Source organism: Cebus imitator, unplaced genomic scaffold (assembly GCF_001604975.1).
Source record: "Cebus imitator isolate Cc_AM_T3 unplaced genomic scaffold, Cebus_imitator-1.0 Scaffold341, whole genome shotgun sequence".
Lineage (NCBI taxonomy): Eukaryota > Metazoa > Chordata > Mammalia > Primates > Cebidae > Cebus > Cebus imitator.
This window is the reverse complement of record NW_016107656.1, coordinates 388,539-408,338: the sequence shown is the minus strand read 5'-3', so window position 1 is coordinate 408,338 and position 19,800 is coordinate 388,539. Positions and strand designations below refer to the sequence as shown.

The 19,800-nt window shown below is 48.3% G+C and overlaps 1 protein-coding gene across 1 annotated transcript in view; it reads right to left on the bottom strand.

The window, feature by feature from the left end:
• Nucleotides 1-19,800, bottom strand: part of ZC3H12D (zinc finger CCCH-type containing 12D) — a 34,580-nt gene that overhangs the window by 10,141 nt on the left and 4,639 nt on the right. The window contains exons 2-3 of the mRNA XM_017505753.2: nt 16,336-16,710; nt 2,937-3,076 (exon numbers count right to left, since the gene is read on the bottom strand). Of these exons, the coding sequence (XP_017361242.1) occupies nt 2,937-3,076; nt 16,336-16,710 (515 nt within the window). The remainder of the gene's footprint in view (nt 1-2,936; nt 3,077-16,335; nt 16,711-19,800) is intronic.

Here is a 19,800-nt window from a genome sequence, read left to right as displayed (position 1 = left end):
AGGCTGAGGCAGGTGGATCACCTTAGGTCAGGGGTTCGAAACCAGCCTGACCAACATGGTGAAACCCTGTCTCTATTAAAAATACAAAAATTGGACAAGTGTGGTGGCACTTGCCTGTAATTCCACCTATTCAGGAGGCTGAGGCAGGAAAATCACTTGAATCTGGGAGGTGGAGGTTACAGTGAGCCAAGATCACGCCACTGCACTCCAGCCTGGGTGACAGAGTGAGACTCCATCAAAAAAAAAAAGAAGAAAGAAAGAAAGAAAGAAAGAAATTCACCATTCTTCATATTCAGACCAGAAAGAATAATTTGGAGCAGCCAGTTCATGATGGGAACTGAACACAAGTATTTATACTCCCTCCTTCTCATAGTCCCAATATAATGAAAGGTGAGGTGGGGGGCAGAATCTATAATCACATTAAAAGTAGGTTTGGGGATATCAGCAAACCCAGGATTTTGACATATTTTAGGAAGACAGAAAGCAGAGAGGATCATATTGATTCTGCAGAGTGGAGGGAAGCACGGCCCAGAATGTGCACAGAAGGCTGGAGCGGAGGTGGGCACCATTTCCCTGCAGTCTTGGAGCACTCCAGGTGGTGGAGATGGAGTGGACGCCAGGCAAAGTCGGGATGACTAACCAACAGGTGAGCTACTCCCGGGCAGCTGCTCCAGATTATAGCCATAGGGATGGGAAATGAGTGGCATGAACCGCCCCTCATTTTCCCATCCCTATCACTATAAAGAAAGTGAAGACACAACCAGCAAGGAGGAAACCTCCCCTGGGGCTGTTGTCCTGCTAGAATAAAACCATCATCATTCTGCCATTGGAATAAGTGGTGGGCAGAGGCGCCAGGCTGCCTGCCTCCTCCATGCCGGGTATGCTAAAGTGAAAACTGCCAGTCAACACAAATGGCCTGCAGTGCCATTCAGGGAGAAGTTCTCATGCTAGGAGAGAAAACCCATGGCAATTGCATAGATACACAGTCATGCACTGCATAACTATGTTTCAGACCACATACGTGACAGTGGTCCCAGAAAACTGTAACAGAGTTGAAAATCCCTATCATCGTAGCCATCCTGACCTTGTAGTGTGACACATGACTCACGTGTCCGAGAAAATGCTGGTGGAAACGCCCTACTGTGCTGCCAGTTGTGTCAATGTCTAGCACATACAATTATGTCGAGTACAAAACACTTGACCTTAATAATAAAGAGCTTTGCATCTGATCTCTTCTCACCAGTGAGCATCCCTAATCCGAAAATCCAACCAACATGATGTTCAAAGGAGATGCTCATGGGAGCATTTCAGATTTGGGATTTTTGGTTTAGGAATGCTCAGCAGTAAGCATAATAAAAATATTTAGAAATTCAAAACACTTCTGGTCCCAGGTATTTCAGATAAGGGATGCTCAACCTGTATACAAAGCCAAACAACAAACAAGACCTTTTTTGTTTAAACCACAGTGCTCTGACTATGCGTGGTGGCTCATGCCTATAATCCTAGCACTTTGGGAGGCCGAGGCAGAGGGATTGCTTAGGCCCAGAAGTTAAAGACCAGCCTGGGCAACATGGCAAAACCCCATTTCTACAGGTAATACAAAAACTAGCCAGGGCCGGTTGCAGTGGCTCGAGCCTGTAATCCCAGCACTTTGGGAGGCTGAAGTGGGTGGATCACCTGAGGTCAGGAGTTCACGACCAGCCTGTCCAACATAGTGAAACTCCATCTCTACTAAAAATACAAAAATTATCTGGGCATGGTGGCACGCTCCTGTAGTCCCAGCTACTCAGGAGGCTGAAGCAGGAAAATTGCTTGAACCTGGGAGGCAGAGGTTGCAGTGAGCCAAGATTTCGCCATCGCACTCCAGCCTGGGCAACAAGAATGAGACACTGTGTCAAAAAAAAAAAAAAAAAAAAAACCCCCCAAAAATCAAAAAAAAAAAAAAAAAAAAAAGCCAGCCAAGTATGGTGGTGTGCACCTATAGTCCCAGCTACTGAGAAGGCTGAGGTAAGAGGTTCTCCTGAGCCAGGGGAAAGCAAGGCTGCAATGAGCCATAATAGCACCACTGCACTCCAGCCTGGACTACTGCATGAGACTCAAAAATAAATAAATAAACAAATAAAACTGCAGTGTTCCAATATTTGTAGCTTAAAATATTCCTGATTTAAGAATTAAAAATGAAAAAGCTGGGCACAGTGGCTTACGCCTGTAATCCCATCACTTTGGGAGGCTGAGGTGGGCAGATCACGAGGTCAAGAGATTGAGACAATCCTGGCCAACATGGTGAAATCCCATCTCTACTAAAAAATACAAAAATTATCCGGGTGTGGTGGTGCATGCCTGTAGTTCCAGCTACTGGAGAGGCTGAGGCAGGAAAATCGCTTGAACCCAGGAGGCGGAGGTTGCAGTGAGCCGAGATCCCATCACTGCACTTCAGCCTGGACGACAGAGCAAGACTCCATATCAAAAAAAAAAAAAGAGAATTCCCTAGGTCTCAGTTGTCTTCTTCTTTTTAAATAAAGAGATTAGATGAGGTATTCAGTAACTAAATATTACCTGACCAAATAAATGCCTCTCTCAAATCCTATAAACTATTAGGAGTGGAACACAGATCCAGTCTCTTTTCAGGTGTTAAAAGTGGTCAGGCACAATTATTTTGACAACTTAATTATTCACACTAAAAGAGTAATTTATTCATTCATCTACTCAATAATTGCTTCTCGAACACCTAACTTTGAACTACCTCTTGAATACCAGGTGTTACCCTAGGTGCTGGGTGCTAGGGCAATGGCATTGAACATTCATAATCGGAGCCTTCATGGAGCTTATAGTACAGTGAGGAGGACAAACGTCAAGTAGAATTTGACTGTGGATGTTAGGAGCGCACCACGGAAGTGTGCCTCGTGCCTCCCGAGCACACATCTGCCCCAGCATACCTCTGATAGGGGTGTCAGCTCTTGGTGGGTCCTTCCTCCAGGAAGGAACAAAAACTTTGATGTAGGTGTGTCCTCTGTCCCTGAACCAGTCCACAGCCAGCTTGATTCCCCGGCAAGAGAAGGTTTCTTTATTTCCATGGCTACAACGGGAAAACAAAGAAATCTGTAGAGACACTGCAAGTGTTCCTAAGAGTGATTCCCCTGTCAATTTCCTGGATCATAGTCTCATAATCAAGAGGGGACCAAGAAAATCTACATTTTAGGCCAGGCACGGTGGCTCACATCTGTAATCCCATCATTTTGGGAGGCTGAGGCAGGTGGATCACTTGAGGTCAGGAGTTTGAGACCAGCCTGGCCAACATGGTGAAACTCCATCTCTATGAAAAATACAAAAATTAGCCAAGTGTGGTGGTATGCACCTGTAATCCCAGCTACTCTGGAGTCTGGGGAAGGCAAATCACTTGAACGTGGGAGGTGGAAGATGCAGAGAGCCGAGATCCCACCACAGCACTCCAGCCTGGGCAACAGAGGGAGACTGGCTCAAAACACACACACACACACACACACACACACACACACACACACACACACGAAAATCTACATTTTAAAGATAGTTCATTCTTTCATTCACAAACAATATCCATCAACAAGAACCACATAGCTTGTGTTAGGTATGTAGAGTCTTGGGCTCTGTGATGGCTAATATTGAGTGTCAACTTGATTTGGATTGAAGGATGCAAAGTATCATTCCTGGGTCTGTGAGGGTGTTGCCAAAGGAGATTAACATCCGAATCAGTGAACTGGGAGAGGCCAACACACCCTCATTCTGGGTGGGCACCATCTAAACAGCTGCCAGCATGGCTAGAATAAAGCAGGCAGAAAAAGTAGAATGAGCATACTTGCTGAGTCTCTTGGCCTCCATCTTTCTCCCATGCTGGATGCTTCCTGCCCTCGAACAGCAGACTCCAAGCTCTTCAGCTTTTGGACTCTTGGACTTACACCAGTGGTCTGCCAGGGACTCTTGGGCCTTTGGCGACAGACTGAGGCTGCACTGTCAGCTTCCCTACTTTTGGGGTTTTGGGACTTGGACTGGCTTCCTTGCTCCTCAGCTTGCAGATGGCCTATTATGGGACCTTGTGATCGTGTGAGTCAATACTCCTTAATAAACTCCCTTCATATATACATCTATCCTATTAGTTCTTCCCTCCAGAGAATCCTAATACAGGCTCCAAGGAAAACACCTTCTGAGGTCTAACAGACAAGGCCTTCTCTTTAACTGTAGCTAAGAAAGATCAACATAAGACCGTTAGGAGTGGCCATCTACAGAATCACTCTCATCCTGAGAGATGCTTGTAAATGTATTATTGCATTTCCCAAGCCCAAGGAAGAAGGCCAATGCCCCTCAGATTCCACTGAAGACATCAGTGGAGGCAATAAGGAGAGAGTGATGTGAGATCAGGCAGGGCCTTGCAGACATTATGGAAGATTCCTTTCTTCCTCTTAAGAGGAATTAAAAGCCATGGAAGGATTTTAAGATTGGAAGTAGATGTGATGTGATGTGATGTGATGTGATGTGATGTGATGTGATGTGATGTGATGTGATGTAATATGATGTGATGTGATGTGATGTGATGTGATGTGATGTGATGATGTGATGATGTGATGTGATGTGATGTGATGATGTGATGATGTGATGTGATGTGATGATGTGATGTGATGTGATGTGATGTGATGTGATGTGGTGATGTGATGTATGTGATGTGATGTGGTGATGTGATGTGATGTGATGTGATGATGTGATGTGAAGTGATGTGATGTGATGTGATGTGATGATGTGATGTGAAGTGATGTGATGTGATGTGATGTGATGATGTGATGTGGTGATGTGATGTGATGTGATGTGATGTGATGTGGTGATGTGATGTGATGTGATGTGATGTGATGTGGTGATGTGATGTGATGTGATGATGTGATGATGTGATGTGATGTGATGTGATATGATGTGGTGATGTGATGTAATATGATGATGTGATGTGATGTGATGTGATGTGCTGTGATGTGATGTGATGTGATGATGTGATATGGTGATGTGATGTGATGTGATGTGATGTGATGTGGTGATGTGATGTCATGTGGTGATGTGATGTGATGTGATGTGATGTGGTGATGTGATGTGATGTGATGTGATGTGATTGATGTATGATTCAAAAAGCCCAATCTGGCAGCACAGAGGACAGTAAATTGGAAGAATGCAAAAGCAGACGTAAGGTACCAGTTCAAAATCTGTTGTTATTGAAGCAAAAAATGGCCAGGCACTGTGACTCACACCTGTAATCCCAGCACTTTGGGAGACTGAGGCGGTGAGCAGATCACAAGGTCAGGAGTTAGACAAGCCTGACCAACGTAGTGAAACCCGTCTCTACTAAAAATACAAAAATTAGCCAGGCATGGTGGCAGGTACCTGTAATCTCAGCTACTCAGGAGACTGAGGCAGGAGAATCACTTGAACCCAGGAGGCAGAGATTGCAGTGAGCCAAGATTGTGTCATTGCACTCCAGCTTGGGCAACAAAGTGAGACTTGGTCTCAAAAAAGAAAGCAAAAATTGACGGTAACTTGGACTAAGCTGGTGGTTGTAGATGAAGGAGAAGAGTAGGTGACCTTGAGAGATATTTAGAAGGTCAGATCTCCAGAACTCAATGACTGATTGTATGTGGGAGTGATAGAGAAGAAGGCATCAAAGATGACTCAAGATCTCCGGCTTATGTAACAGGATGGTGGGCTATTCTGACACCAGGAATTCTGGAAGGGAACAGGCTAGAGGGAAAGATCATGAGTTTTATTTTAGACACATATTGAGCGGTTAACATTTCCACTTAGAGGCAATGTTAACAGCTAGGGTTCAGAGGACAGTTCTGAGTGATTAAAGCTGTAGGTCATCTCTGCGTAAGCAACAGCTGAAGCCACAGCATGGACAGAATTTCCGGCACGCCTGGAGAGAAAATGAGCGGCCTGGGCTGGACCTGGAGGAACTCTGCGACTTCAAAGCTGGTTCTAGGTAGAGGAGGGCTATATCACAGGGGGCTCAGGAGGTTCGGATCTGAGAAGCAGGAAGAAAACCAGGGAGTGTGCATCAGGAAAGCCGAGGGAAAGGGCCGCCGAACGCTACTCTGAGTGACTGGTGAAACCTGAAGACTCCCTCAGACTCAGTCAATGGGGTCAGTGGGGTTTTGCTGGAGGGAGACAGTGGATAGATTGGAGATATTGAGAAGGCAAAATCAATTTGACTTGTCCATGGATGAGACAGAGCCTGGCCTCAAATTACATCACTCCCCTCCTCTTCTCTTCAGAGCCCAGCTTCATCCTCGCTTCCTCAGGAAAGCATCCCCGACCCCCTAGACTCCATCAGATCCCTCTCACGAGCTCCCACTGCACCCTCCCACTCCTTCCTGGCACTGGGGAACGTTGGCACCCATCCAGGGGGTCACCTGGGTCTCCCTTCTCTAAACCATGAGCTCCTCTTGCTCACCACGAAATTCTCAGCGCTCAGTATTGTGCCTAATAATTGCAATGACTCAATTTAAAAGCTGTTGAATAAATGAATGGCTGAGAAGAAACTCAGCTGAGAAGCAGCTGGAGGAGTAGCCCGGGCAAAGGGGAGAGTTGACCAGAAAGATCCAAACACAGGCGTGACTGACATGATCTAGGGACCAGAGACAGGTGTGTGGCTGGACCACGAGGAATGAGCTCCAGCAATAGATGGAGAGCTGAGCCAGGAGGGAGAAGCAGGGATGAGTTCTCAGAAAGCCCAGGGCCGCCACGCCACTCATGTCCTCTCCCGAGAAGTCTGGCAGCCAGCCCAGGAGCAGACAAGGATGACACTTTGAATTTGCATAACAGTGCTCCCTTTTGTGTGTGACCTTCTTTCCTGCTATTTTCTCAGTGCAGATTAGGACAGTCACAGGTTTATAAAAGAAAAAGGAAGTCTTTAGAAATGCTCATCATGATTACTGGAAGTCAGGCTTTGTGGAGATACAAGAGAACTTCCTAAATTCCTTTAGCTCCAGTCACATATGAAGAACCAGGCCTCGCTGCCAACATCTGAGGTTTCCTCCAGTTTTAAGAAGATAAATATCTCAACTGGGTGCGGTGGCTCACACCTGTAATCCCAGCACTCTGGGAGGCCGTGAGGCAGGTGGATCACCTGAGGTCAGGAGTTTGAAACCCCGTCTCTACTAAAAATACAAAAATTAGCTGAGCATGGTGGCACAAGCCTGTAAGCCCAGTTACTTGGGAGGCTGAGGCAGGAGAATCGCTTGAACCCGGGAGACGGAGGTTGCAGTGAACAAAGATCGAGCCACTGCACTCCAGCCTAGGCGACAGAGAGAGAGACTCTGTCTCAAGAAAAAACAAAAAACAAAAAGAAAGGAAGAAAATTAATGTCCCTTTTGCTATTGAGGCTGAGTTCTGAGGCTTGTACACTGAGAAGAAAATATCAATGGGGATGTCTGTGGTAAAAAGGAAGAGGAAGGTTGGGCACGGTGGCTCATGCCTGTAATCCCAGCACTTTGGGAGGCCGAAGCAGGCGGATCACGAGGTCAGGAGATCGAGACCATCCTGGCTAACAAGGTGAAACTCTGTCTTTAAAAAAAATTAGCCGGGTGTGGTGTCATGCGCCTATAGTCCCAGCTATTCAAGAGGCTGAGGCAGGAGAATCACTTGAACCCAGGAGGCAGAGGTTGCAGTGAGCCGAGATCGTGCCACTGCACTCCAGCCTAGGTGACAGAGCCAGATTCAGTCATTAAAAAAAAAAAGGAAGAAGAAGCAGATCGCTGGTCCCTTCCAGCCCAGCAGAAGCTGAAAAAGAGGGGAGGAGGAGGTCCTCACCTGGCATCCCCACTCCGGCTCCATCCAGCCCAGCCGCAGGAGACAGGGAGATGGAGGAACATCAAGACCTGTGAAAAAGAGGCTGAAGCAGAGGCTGAACCTTTGTTTTTCAGCACAGCCTGGGCAGCTTGCAAGCCCCTCAGAGAAACGTGATTTTTGCAGGGCTGCCTTGGAGAACATGGCTGGAGAAGTAAGCCTGAAGAAACACCCCGCCCCTCATGTGCTCCCAGGACTGGTGGACTATCTGGGATGAACGAGCTGGAGCCAGTGAGCAGAGAACATTTTAAGCCAGCGTGGCTCCCAGGAGGCCACTTCCATGTTCCCCATCCAGACGCCAGGCCAGCCCAGCCACTGTGCAGCAGAACCCAGAGAGGGCCTGAGATGCCTTTTCCAGCCAATACCAGGTCTCAAAGCCCCCAGAGGCCATCTGAGGGAGGGGTCAGAGAGGAACCACGAAGCCCGAGTCTCCCAGGAGACAGAAGAAATGAAGGCCCCACCGGACGTACAATGGCAAATGTAAGCTGTACCCTCCCCTACCTACAAGGCGGGGGAAGAGATCAGCCCATCATAGAAAATGAGGTCCATTTTCTGTGGCCCCAAAGCAGTAAAGTGAACAACTGATGACAGCCTCCCCGACACCACTTCCGAGATTCAGACATCTCTTCACTGTAGTCAAGCCCACCCTAGTTAATTCTCAAGGGAAAACAGCACTGCCACAATGATTGAAAGTTGTTTTCTAATTGCTGCTGTCTTTTCGGGGTCTCCTTACATATTTGCGTTTAACCATTCACGAGCCATTTCTGACAACTTTGGTGGGTACGGGAGGCAGTGTTCAGTGGTGAGAGACAGGAGCGAACCTGGACCCTAGCAGAGCTCTCAGTCGCCCTGGGAGCCCACTCCCCAGCACGCAGACAGAAGCGCACTCACCGAAGGCATCCGCTCATCTGTGCGTTCCTTCACAGGCTCAGCGAGATTCCGGAATATCTACTGCAAGGCTCTGCGTTGCCTGCTAAGAAGAGACATCACCCCTGCTTCTTGGAGCTCTTTTTTTTTTTTTTTTTTTTAAAGAAATGGAGTCTCACTCTGTTACCCAAGCTGGAGTGCAGTGGTACAATTATGTCTCACTGCAGCCTCGACCTCCCAGGCTCAAGCAATCCTTCCACCTCAGCCTCCTGAGTCACTGGGACTACAGGTATGCATTGCCACACCTGACTAATTTTAAAAATTTTTTGTAAAGATGAGGTCTGGCTGATCTTGCAGTCCTGGTCTCAGGGGATCCTCTCACATCAGCCCCCCAAAGTGCTGAGATTACAGGCATGAGCTGCTGCACCTGGCCTTGGAGCTCATTTTTAAGCTCTGTAGAGAGTTCTGTTTGCCAGGGCACTTTGCACATTTTGCCTCATTTAATCATTACAAGAAGCCCTTGAGGAAGTGACCCTGTCCCCACTTTACCCTGACGAAACTGAAGCAAAGCAATGTGCTCAGATCTCTGATCTAGGGGCAGCCCTCAAAGCCTGACCCCTTGGGCTGCAAACTCTTCCTCCCAGTCTCCCGAAGACCATTGCTTCCCCACAACGCCATCTACACCCCAGGACCCAGATGGCAGCTCCTTTGGAACAATAGTAAACCACAGTTTAAATATTCATGCTTAGAAAAAGTCCCTCGTGAGGGGACATGGTGGCTCATGCCTGCAATCCCAGCACTTTGGGAGGCCAAGGTGGGCAGATCACCTGAGGTCAGGAGTTCAAGACCTCCCTGGTCAACGTGGGGAAACCCTGCCTCTACCAAACACACACACACACACACACACAAATTTAGCTGGGTGTTGTGGCGGGCACCTGTAATCCCAGCTACTTGGGAGGCTGAGGCAGAAGAATCACTTGAACCCAGGAGACAGAGGTTGCAGTGAGCCGAGATCACACCATTGCACTCCAGCCTGGGCAACAAGAGCAAGACTCCAACTCAAAAAAAAAAAAAAAGAAAAAAAAGAAAGAAACAAAAAAAAGGCCCCTCATGCCTTTATTAACTAACACTGTGAACCAGCTCATCAGGCAGCAAGCTGAGAGCCAGGCCCTGGGAAAAGGAGACAGGAGCTGGGAGTTTTGAGTGATGGAAGGTACAAAGAGGAAGTGGATTGGCGCCCAGGACAAATTTTGCCTGCCTGACATTTGTGCCTGGAGTAGCTGCAGTCAGAGTGCCAGCCAGTTACAGTGACTAGACAATCCAATTGTACACGGCTGCATCTTTGACTCTTGCCCAAGAAGTCCCTGCAGAGGCTAGGGGCTCCCAAAGCAGTCACATGCGAAGGAAGATTGTGACTGTGGGCGGGAAGAAAGAGAGGAGCAAGGATTCCTTAGGGATCTGAGGTGTGAAGGGAAACTGCTGTTTCTCATTGGGAGTTCAATTGCAAACACTCTGACCCTTCTCACTGGGAAATCTCTCCCCAGCTCAAGGCAGGGAGAAGAGAAGGTGAGCAGGGGCTGCTCTGGGAGCTTTCAACTTACAAGAAATGGGTTCAGACAAGCAGGAGCCCAAGGCTAACGTCGGACACCACAGATTCAGGGTCTCAGAAGCAGGTCTGACCCCCAGCCCTGTCATAAACCCCCACCCTTCACTTTCTGGCCTCTGGGAACGCACGGAGTGGGGCATGATGAAAACTGAGCCATGATTTCAAGCCTGAACTCTCTCCTACTTGGAGATCCCTTACTCCAGCACAAACTAGAGCCTGCTGGGTGTCCTGAGAGTATAAAAATGTAAACAACAGCCAAACCAAAACGCCCTGTGCACTCCAAAATGAGGGCACATTTACATGAAACCCTCCTCTGGGGCAGTAAGAGGATGTGAAATTATCAGGTGGTTTCCCCCTAAGCTTGTACTGCAAATCCCGCCTTTTCTAGATTTGCCTATGGAAGTTAAAACAGGTCAGACACTTGCGAGTCTGACTGCCCCGGGCAAGAAACTGCAGCAACTGCTTGCTGGTGAGAACTCATGCTCTTCCCACACACCATAATGCCATTTTGAATGTGCTTTTAATGAAAGCTGCCTTCTTTTTAAAAAGCTGCTGAGGGCCGGGCGCAGTGGCTCACGCCTGCAATCCCAACACTCTGGGAGGCCGAGGTGGGCGGATCACAAGGTCAGGAGATGGAGACCGTCTGGCTAACACGATGAAACCCCCACTCTACTAAAAATACAAAAAATTAGCTAGACGTGGTGGCACACGCCAGTAGTCCCAGCTACTTGGGAGGCTGAGGCAGGAAAATCGCTTGAACCCAGGAGGCGAAAGTTAATGAAGTGAGCGGAGATCGCGCCACTGCACTCCAAGCTGGGCGACAGGGTGAGACGCCATCTCAAAAGAAAAAAGTTGCTGGACGTTTTTCTTAAGGCCAAGTATCTATGCACTCAGGCATTCAGCTGAATGACCCAAGCTGATGTCCTTCTCTTTCTCACAGAAACACACACAGCCATACCTTGAAGGTATGGAGATTGTACTTGGAAATCAGTGTCTGGGCTGATAGTCCATGAGAGCTACCATTCGAGGCACATGTGGCTGCAGAGGGCCGCTGTGAAGGGAGTGGGGCCTCACACCTCCTGCCTGCAGCTGACAAGTCGAGGGCTGTAAGCTGCCAACCGAGCCTGCCTGTGCTCTGTCCGGCTCTGGCTGCAGGACAACAGCCATGGATCAGGGTCTCCCACCCTGTAGCCATTTCCTAGGCCAGGGGGAGACCAGAAAGAATGGTAACGTCTTGGAAGAATGTGAGGCTTTGGAGAGAGCACTGAATCCAGAACTGGCTCTTCTTGCTCTGTGACCTCGTTCTACCTCTAAAGAAGAGAAATTCCTTTATGAGAAAAACGTATCGACCAGGCCCAGTGGCTCATGCCTATAATCACAGCACTTTGGGAGGCTGAAGCCAGTGGATCACTTGAGGTCAGGAGTTCAAGACCAGCCTGGCCAACATGGCAAAACCCCATCTCTACTTAAAAAAAAAATACAAAAATTTGGCCAAACATGGTGGCTCACACCTGTAATCCCAGCACTTTGGGAGGTCGAGGCAGGCAGATCACCTGAGGTCCAGAGTTTGAGACCAGCCTGGCCGACATAGTGAAACCTCGTCTGTACTAAAAATACAAAAAATTAGCTAGGCATGGTGACATGCACCTGTAGTCCCAGCTACTTGGGAGGCTGAGGCAGGAGAATGGCTTCAACCTGGGAGGTGGAGATTGTAGCAAGCAGAGATCTCGCCACTGCACTCCAGCCTGGGTGACAGAGCAAGACTCTGTCTCAAAAACAAACAAACAAAAAATTACAAAAATTAGCCAGGCATGGTGGCAGGCACCTGTAATCCCAGCTACTCAGGGGGCTGAGGCACAAGAATCATTTGAACCCAGGAAGTAGAGGTTACAGAGAGCCGAGATTGTGCCGCTGCACTCCAGCCTGGTGCAAGAATTAGACTTCGTCTGAAGAAAGAAAAAAAAGGAAAGAAAGAAAATTTATTTATTTATTTCAAGCATATGTAAAATAACTACCATGAATCCTCACCTATTAGAGATGAAAAGGCCTTTTAAGGGTTAGTCCAACCTCCTAATCGTGTAAATAGGGCTCAAGTCAGGTGACTTGCCTGAGGCCACACAGCTGGAAGGCTGAAAAGGGAGAGCTGTACAGTCCAGTCTATAGCAACTTGCCACACCCGGCTAGTCACATTTAAATTAAAATTAAATTAAAAAATAAAATTAGAAGCCAGTTCCTTGTTTGCACTGGCCACACTTCAAGTGCTTAATAGCCACACGTGGCAAGTGGCTCTGTGGGGACAGTGCAGGTACACGGCTTTCCCTCACTTCGGGGAGTTGTGTTGGCAGCTCTGGGCTAGCCGTCCCATGCTTCTGACCTGCCTGGTTTCCTTGATGGGGTGCAGCAAGAGGTCCAGCAAAACTGGGGGCAGCCATGGGTCTGTTTACCAGGTCCCCGTCTTATACTCTCCCCACATTGTCACTTGGAGTTCCGATTATGTTGACCCACTTCTTACAAAATGATGAGTGGGCTGAGTGTGGTGGCTCACGGCTGTAATCCCAGCACTTTCGGAGGTGGAGGCGGGTGGTCATCTGGGCTCAGGAGTTCAAGACCAGCCTGGCAAACATGGTGAAACCTCGTCCCTACTAAAACAAAAATTAGCCGGGTGTGGTGGAGCACACCTGTAATTCCAGCTACTCAGGAGGCTGGGAAAGGAGAATCGCTGGAACCTGGGAGGTGGAGGTTGCAGTGAGCTGAGATCGTGCCACTGCCCTCCAGCCTGGGCAACAGAGTGAGACTCCATCTCAAAAAAACAAAAAATGAGAAAAAAACAAATGATGAATGATGCCAGTAGTCCCACTTAAAAGTACCCATTTCTGTAAAAAGCACTGGGCCAGTGGCCCACTCTGTCAACCTCCAGAGAGCAGCAGCCAGGCCTTCTGGACTCAGCCAAGCATGACCAATGGCCTTGGGCTAAACATTCTGAAGCACGGAGGAAAGAAGCCCACGGAAACTTCTACCAATTGTGGCATGGCCAGGAAGCACACAGGTGGGTGTCAAGGTCTGAGTCAAGCCAGTGTTGACCATAGTCAAGCCTGTCAAGTCCCCTCCTGTGTAACTGAGAGGGTCAGATATAAGGATCGATGGCCTGCTCTAACATTCTCTGTGCTTATAGGGGACACATGGCCTAGTGCCTCCCAAAAGGCAAAGGGAAAAGAAATCCTTGGCCTTTAATAAAGCATAGTATTACCTGTAATTACAGGTTCTCATTCTATGTCAGTGATTTCTAATATTTAGGGGATTACAGGTCCTTTAAGCAGCTACTGAAAGCTAGGAATCTTCCCCCAGAGAAACATATATGTACACAGACATGTCATGTTGTGCATATCATGTTAGGCCATTGTTGGCTTTGAAGATAGAAGGGATCATGAGCTGAGGAATGAAGTCTCTAGAAGCTGAAAAAAATAAAAAATGACTGTCCTCTAGGACTTCCAGAAGGACGCTTCCAGGGGACAGAGCCACAGCCAGGAGCAGGCACACTGAAGAACACTCCCGCCAACAGAAGCCACACTTGTCATCCACTCAAGGTGGAAAGAACAGGTGTCCCTCTCAGTCTTTTAGCCCCTCCCCACCACTGCAAGGCCAGACAGTGCATGAAGCAGTATTGCCTTCAAAAACAGAAAATGGCAATGTCTGCAAAACTACAAAACCTCAGTGAAAGGGAATTTTCAGAAACCATGTTTCTGAGGTTACTTGAATTTTGAGGTCAACAGACAACAATGAGACACCACTTTGGGTTTCAGTCATCCATTGCCTGTGAAGCGTGAGCATCCGCTTAAACCTTTCATGACTAAGGATATGGCAGACCTTGAGGGACGTGAGTTCTGTTGAAACTCCCATTGGAGGAACTCAATAGATGTCATTGCGGAAGGGGTAGAGGAGAGGGTGGAACCTCACACCCCATTATCCCCAGAACTTGCCTTTAAAGGAACAAATTAAGTCCCATGATCAGGTGGTGGTTGTGCAATTTGTCTCTTTTTCCTGACCACTGGATCCAGAGGCAGAGGAAGGGGATGTTTGTGAGTGTGTAGACACATTGTGTGTGTGTGTCCATATATGAACACACACAGAACATAGGTACATGTGTTCTGGTTGACTCAGGTGTTTCGGAGGTAGCCAGTGTGTGAGAACATTTATGCTCTGACACATTCTTCGCAGTAAGTCTGAGTAAGGATTTCAATGTGTAACCTGCACAGATTGAGCGTGAGAAAATTAAACTGGATGTAATCACAGGAGGTGGGGGACAGAGGTGGGGGGATTAATGGATGCGCCCAGGACACATTATGGTCATGTGCAAACAGAGGATGTGGCTTAAGTTTGACTCCAAGCAGCAACCGAGACTCCCATAAGAACAAAACCCTCACCGCTATCCTATTATAAAAATTTCTAAAACATGCAAGTTTCTAAAACACGCAATTTCTAAAACATACATGTTTCTTGTAGCCCCTGAAATAGTCTTTTTACTCTACAGCCACTCTGCTGTTTTGATTTGGAATCACAGAACTCATACAACCTTAAGGCTGGGAAGGTCTTGCATTTAAGCATTTAGAGCCTTCTTTCTATGGATGCCTAGAGAGAGATGCTCCTTGCTCAGATCATACAGAGGCCAGGATGCTCTTACAACCCCTCCTAGACTTTCTAGGACTCTCAGAACCTACTGGATTCTTTAAAATCTTTTTAGCTTCCCAGAGATCTTAAATTGAGCAGGACTTTATAGGTTTACCTATCTGGTTTCTATACATGACATGGGTGAGAATGTGACAGAGACTCCATGGGACAGTCCCTAAATCCCAGGAGAAAGACAGGGCTCCATCACCTGCTGATGTCATCAAGGCCAGGGAGACTTACTGATGAAAAGTTGGAAAAGAAAAACAGAAAACTCACAGTACACACCACAAAAAGTGCAGGGACAACCCCGGAGGCTGGACTATCTGGATTGAACCATTGCAAACCTAGATCCTGCAACACCAAATCCAGAAGGGAAACTCGGACGCCCTGTTGACACATTCGGCGCTGTGGAGAATGGCTTTTCTGGATTCCCACCTGTGGCGGGAGTAACTCAGCTTTTGAAAAGGGAAGCACATATATTTACAGCTGTGAGTGAACCCTTTCCTATGCCTCCGCCCTTTGAGGGGCTGTAACAAAGCCAAGTGGTAGAATAACCCACCTGTTTGGGTAGCGCCCCACTTCACCCAGCAGGGTGTTGGTGAAGGCTACAGAGATTCCGTCACAGAGGAGCTCAGCCAAGACAGGCAGATAACAACTTGGGCATGAGGCTGGCATTCCCAAAGCCCACAAAAATGCCAACACACGAATGTTCACACAGCCGAATCTGCAGCTCATGACGCCACAAACAAATCTCTCAAACTTAACAAGGGAACCGCAAACTGCCTCCCCAGCAACCCCAGCAGAGGGCTTCCAGCGCACTGCAAGCACACCTACCCATCTGATGCTCCTGAAGTTGACAGAGTAGAAGAGATATTTGCGGGCCTCTTTCACAGAAGAGGAAATGAGTGCTGCAGCTTTCCCAGAGTCACGCAGCTGGTTAGGGACAGACTCCCAACAAAAACTACATCTGTCAACACCTCACCCAGGGCGCCTCCCTCATTACCACACCTTCCCCAAAAGAAGGCACTTCCTCTGGGTTATGATCATAACAACTACGCTTGTTGAAACTTACACTGTGTCAGGCATTGTCCTAGGCATTTTGTGCACAAAAACCCTCTATGGAGGTTTCATCCCCACCGTATGGATGAAGAAAATGAGGCTTAGAGAGGTTAAGTGACTTGCTTAATGCCACACAGCTACTATGAATTGGTATAGGGATTCAAAGCCTGATCCATTGTCCCCAAAGCTCTTGGGAACAAACCACAGAGAAGAGGGCCATTTATCAGGGCTCCTGTAACAGAGGCCTCCCCAGCCCCAGCTGCAGGACGAAGGGAAGCTACCTCATTGCCACGTTGCTGCCATCAATCACTATGGGTCGCAGGGAACTGGCCAGGCCTCCGATGTCCTCTTCCAGGGCTGTTCCCGGGACCCGCTGGGAGGAATCCGGGACCCCACAGGAGCCTCGAGGCACTAGCCTGGGTGCAGCCGGGTGCTCCAGGGCCCCTGGGCGGCTGCCTGTGCGGATAAGCTCCTGCAGCACATCGTTGACCAGGGCGCCCTCGCCCAGCTTGCCCAGCACCCGGAGCACATCCTCCCGGTCATAGCCCAGCTTCTGGAAGAACTCCATCTTGCTGGGATGCTCCATGCTGTGCCCAGCGGCCACTGGTGTGGGTCCTGCCCCAGGCTTCCTCCTCTCAGAGCCCTGCAGGCATGAGCTAAAGAGAAAAAAGGCATCCATCAGGTGTTTTCTGGGCAGACTGGGGCAAAGCAAGGGATGCCTGCGCTGGCTCCCTCCTGGCCCTGCTGTCAGGAATCAGGCGGAGCAGTCTACTTGGGGATTTTCAGCTGCTCAGTGTGGCTGCGGAGTTGCAGCGGCAATCATGCTGCTTTCTCAGTACGCTGTCTGAGGCCTTCACCTCACACTGCTTGGCAGGGAACCCCGACCACACACCAGGGCTGCAGGGGCTGAGCATGGTGGCAGGGAACCCCGACCACACACCAGGGCTGCAGGGGCTGAGCATGGTGGCAGGGAACCCCGACCACACACCAGGGCTGCAGGGGCTGAGCATTGTGGCAGGGAACCCCGACCACACACCAGGGCTGCAGGGGCTGAGCATGCACCCAGCACTCAGGACGGGCCAGGCACCACCTGAAACAATGAGACTGGCCCCAGGGGCACCGGCCCCTTCTAACTGCCAAATCCAACAGCATTTTCACAGTCCTCGCCTTATGCAACCTCTCTGCCACTTTTGAAACTGGGAACCACGCCTTGACTTGTTATTTTAAATAAAAAAAGTATAGACTGCCCTTACTTGAAACTATCTGCTCCCTTAGGCTGTATAACTTGGCCTGATTCTCCTCCTAATTTGGTACAGCTCTTCCCCTTCTCCTTCAGTGTTGGGGTGCTGCCCAGGCCCTCCACCAGCCCCTGTATTCTGATGGGGCCCACAGCTGCATGTCTGGCTCACACCTCCCACCGAGCACCAGGCTCAGTTGTAAGTCTGGGAGATAAACACCGTGCATGCTATTTAAATTAAGTGCTGTGGGAACTCAGAATGCTGTCATTCAACAGACATTTGCTAAGTGACTATTTCAGTGGTTCCCAAAGTGTGATTTAGGGAAGCTTGGGGGACTCCAAGATATTTTCAGGGCATCTTCAAAGTAAAAACTAGTTTTAGGCTGGGCACAGTGGCTCACACCTGTAATCCCAGCACTTTGGAAGGCCAAGGCAGGCAGATCACGAGGTCAGGAGTCAGAGGCCAGCCTGGGCAACATAGTAAAACCCCATCTCTACTAAAAACACAAAAATTATCCAGGCATGGCGGTGCGCACCTGTAGTCCCAGCTACTCGGGAGGCTGAGGCAGGAGAATCACTTGAACCCGGGAGGTGGAGGTTGCACTCCAGCCTGGGCAATAGAGCAAGACTCTGTCTCAAAACAAAAAACAAAAAACAAAAAAAACCTCTATTTTTATAATTACGCTAAGATGTAATTTGTGTGCTTGACTCCTGTCCTCTCCTAAGGATACAACAGAATATTCCAGAGACTACATATCGTGTGATACTACAACAGCTTGAATGCAGAAACAAGTGTGAGAATTCAGCTGTCTTCTATTAACCCAGACATGAAACAGATTTGCAGAAATATGAATCAGCGCCACGCTTCTTACTAATATTTTTTTGTTTTGGAAAATAAAGTTATTTTTCATGAAGGTATGTCAATATGTCAGTGTAATTGGTTTATTACTATGCAAAAATAAACGAATTTTTTCAAGTTCTTAGTTTTTCGTTTCTAATAAAGTACCTATCCAGTGACAGACAGAATCCACATAAACAAAGGCTCTTTGGGACCCTTAATAATTTTTAAGAGTATAAAGGTGTTCTGAAACTAAAAAGTTTCTTCTTAAATCTAGAGCTGTTCCAACAGGTATTTCCAAGTAGCTGGCTCCATGCAGGTGACCTACAGACACATCCTCCTTCTCCCAGGGTGCCAGTACAGAAAGTCCAGTTCTTTACTCCCTCAATCTGGCCCTCTCAAGCCTACCTCCTACTGTCCCCTGCCCCACCCACGCCTCAGTCCTGCCGTCTTCATCCCACACACCGTGACTGCAGCAGCCTCCATCTAGCTTGTAGCCACCACTGCATTTCTAAAATGAGTCTGATCATGTTAGCCACCTGCTCAGAAATTTCCTCATTGGCTATAAGAAAGACACCAAATTCCTAGGCAGGCTGCTGAGCTTGTGACAAAGTAGCCCTGATGCTGTCTACCTCACTGCCCATCCCAGCCCACCTGACCCCTTCTCTAGAGACTTGCCGAACATTTCCCTGCCCCCCAGGCATTCTAGAATGTTCTCACACCAAGCATGGTGGCTCCTGCCTGTAATCCTTGCACTTTGGGAAGCTGAGGTAGGAGGATTGCCTGAGGCCAGGAGTTCAGAAATAGCCTGGACAACATAGTGAGACCCCATCTTTATAAAAAATTTAAAAAGTTATCGGGGCATGGTGGTGTGCGCCTGAAGTCCCAGCTACTTAGGAGGCTGAGACAGGAGGATTACTTGACCCCAGGAAGTCGAGGCTGCAGTGAGCTGTGATCACACCACCGCACCCCAGCCTGGGTGACAGAGCAAGCTCCTGCCTCTTAAAAAATAAAACTAATCTTAAAAAACAAACAAACAGGTTGGGTGCGGTGGCTCATGCCTGTAATCCTAGCACTTTGGGATGCCAAGGCAGGTGGATCACGAGGTCAGGAGTTCAAGACCAGCCTGGCTAAAATGGTGAAACCTCGTCTCTACTAAAAATTACAAAAAAAATTAGCCAGGTGAGGTGGCATGCACCTGTAAACCCAGCTACTCAGGAGGCTGAGGCAGGGGAATTTCTTGAACCCAGGAGACGGAGGTTGCAGTAAGCTAAAATCATGCCACTGTATTCCAGGCTGGGTGACAGAGAGAGATTCTGTCTTAAAAACAAAAAACAAACACACAAAAAAACAGAATGTTCTCAGCACCGTGCTTCTGAATATGTTTTCCTCTCTACCTGGAAGGCTTTTTGTCTTAGAAAACATCAAGATTCAGCTCAGATGTTATTCAGAGCAGTCATCCCTGAGCCTACAGACAGAGTGAGCAGCTCGGCCATCTCATCTACCACAGCACTTTGCTCACACCTGTCTTACGACACAGTGAATTATCATTCATCTGTTTCTCAAGAGACTGAATTACTCAGGTATCCTGACCTATTGCCTCAGAATCACCAGCACCAGCACAATGCCTAGTGTATCTGAGGAGTTCAATGGATTTTTTTTTTTTTTTTT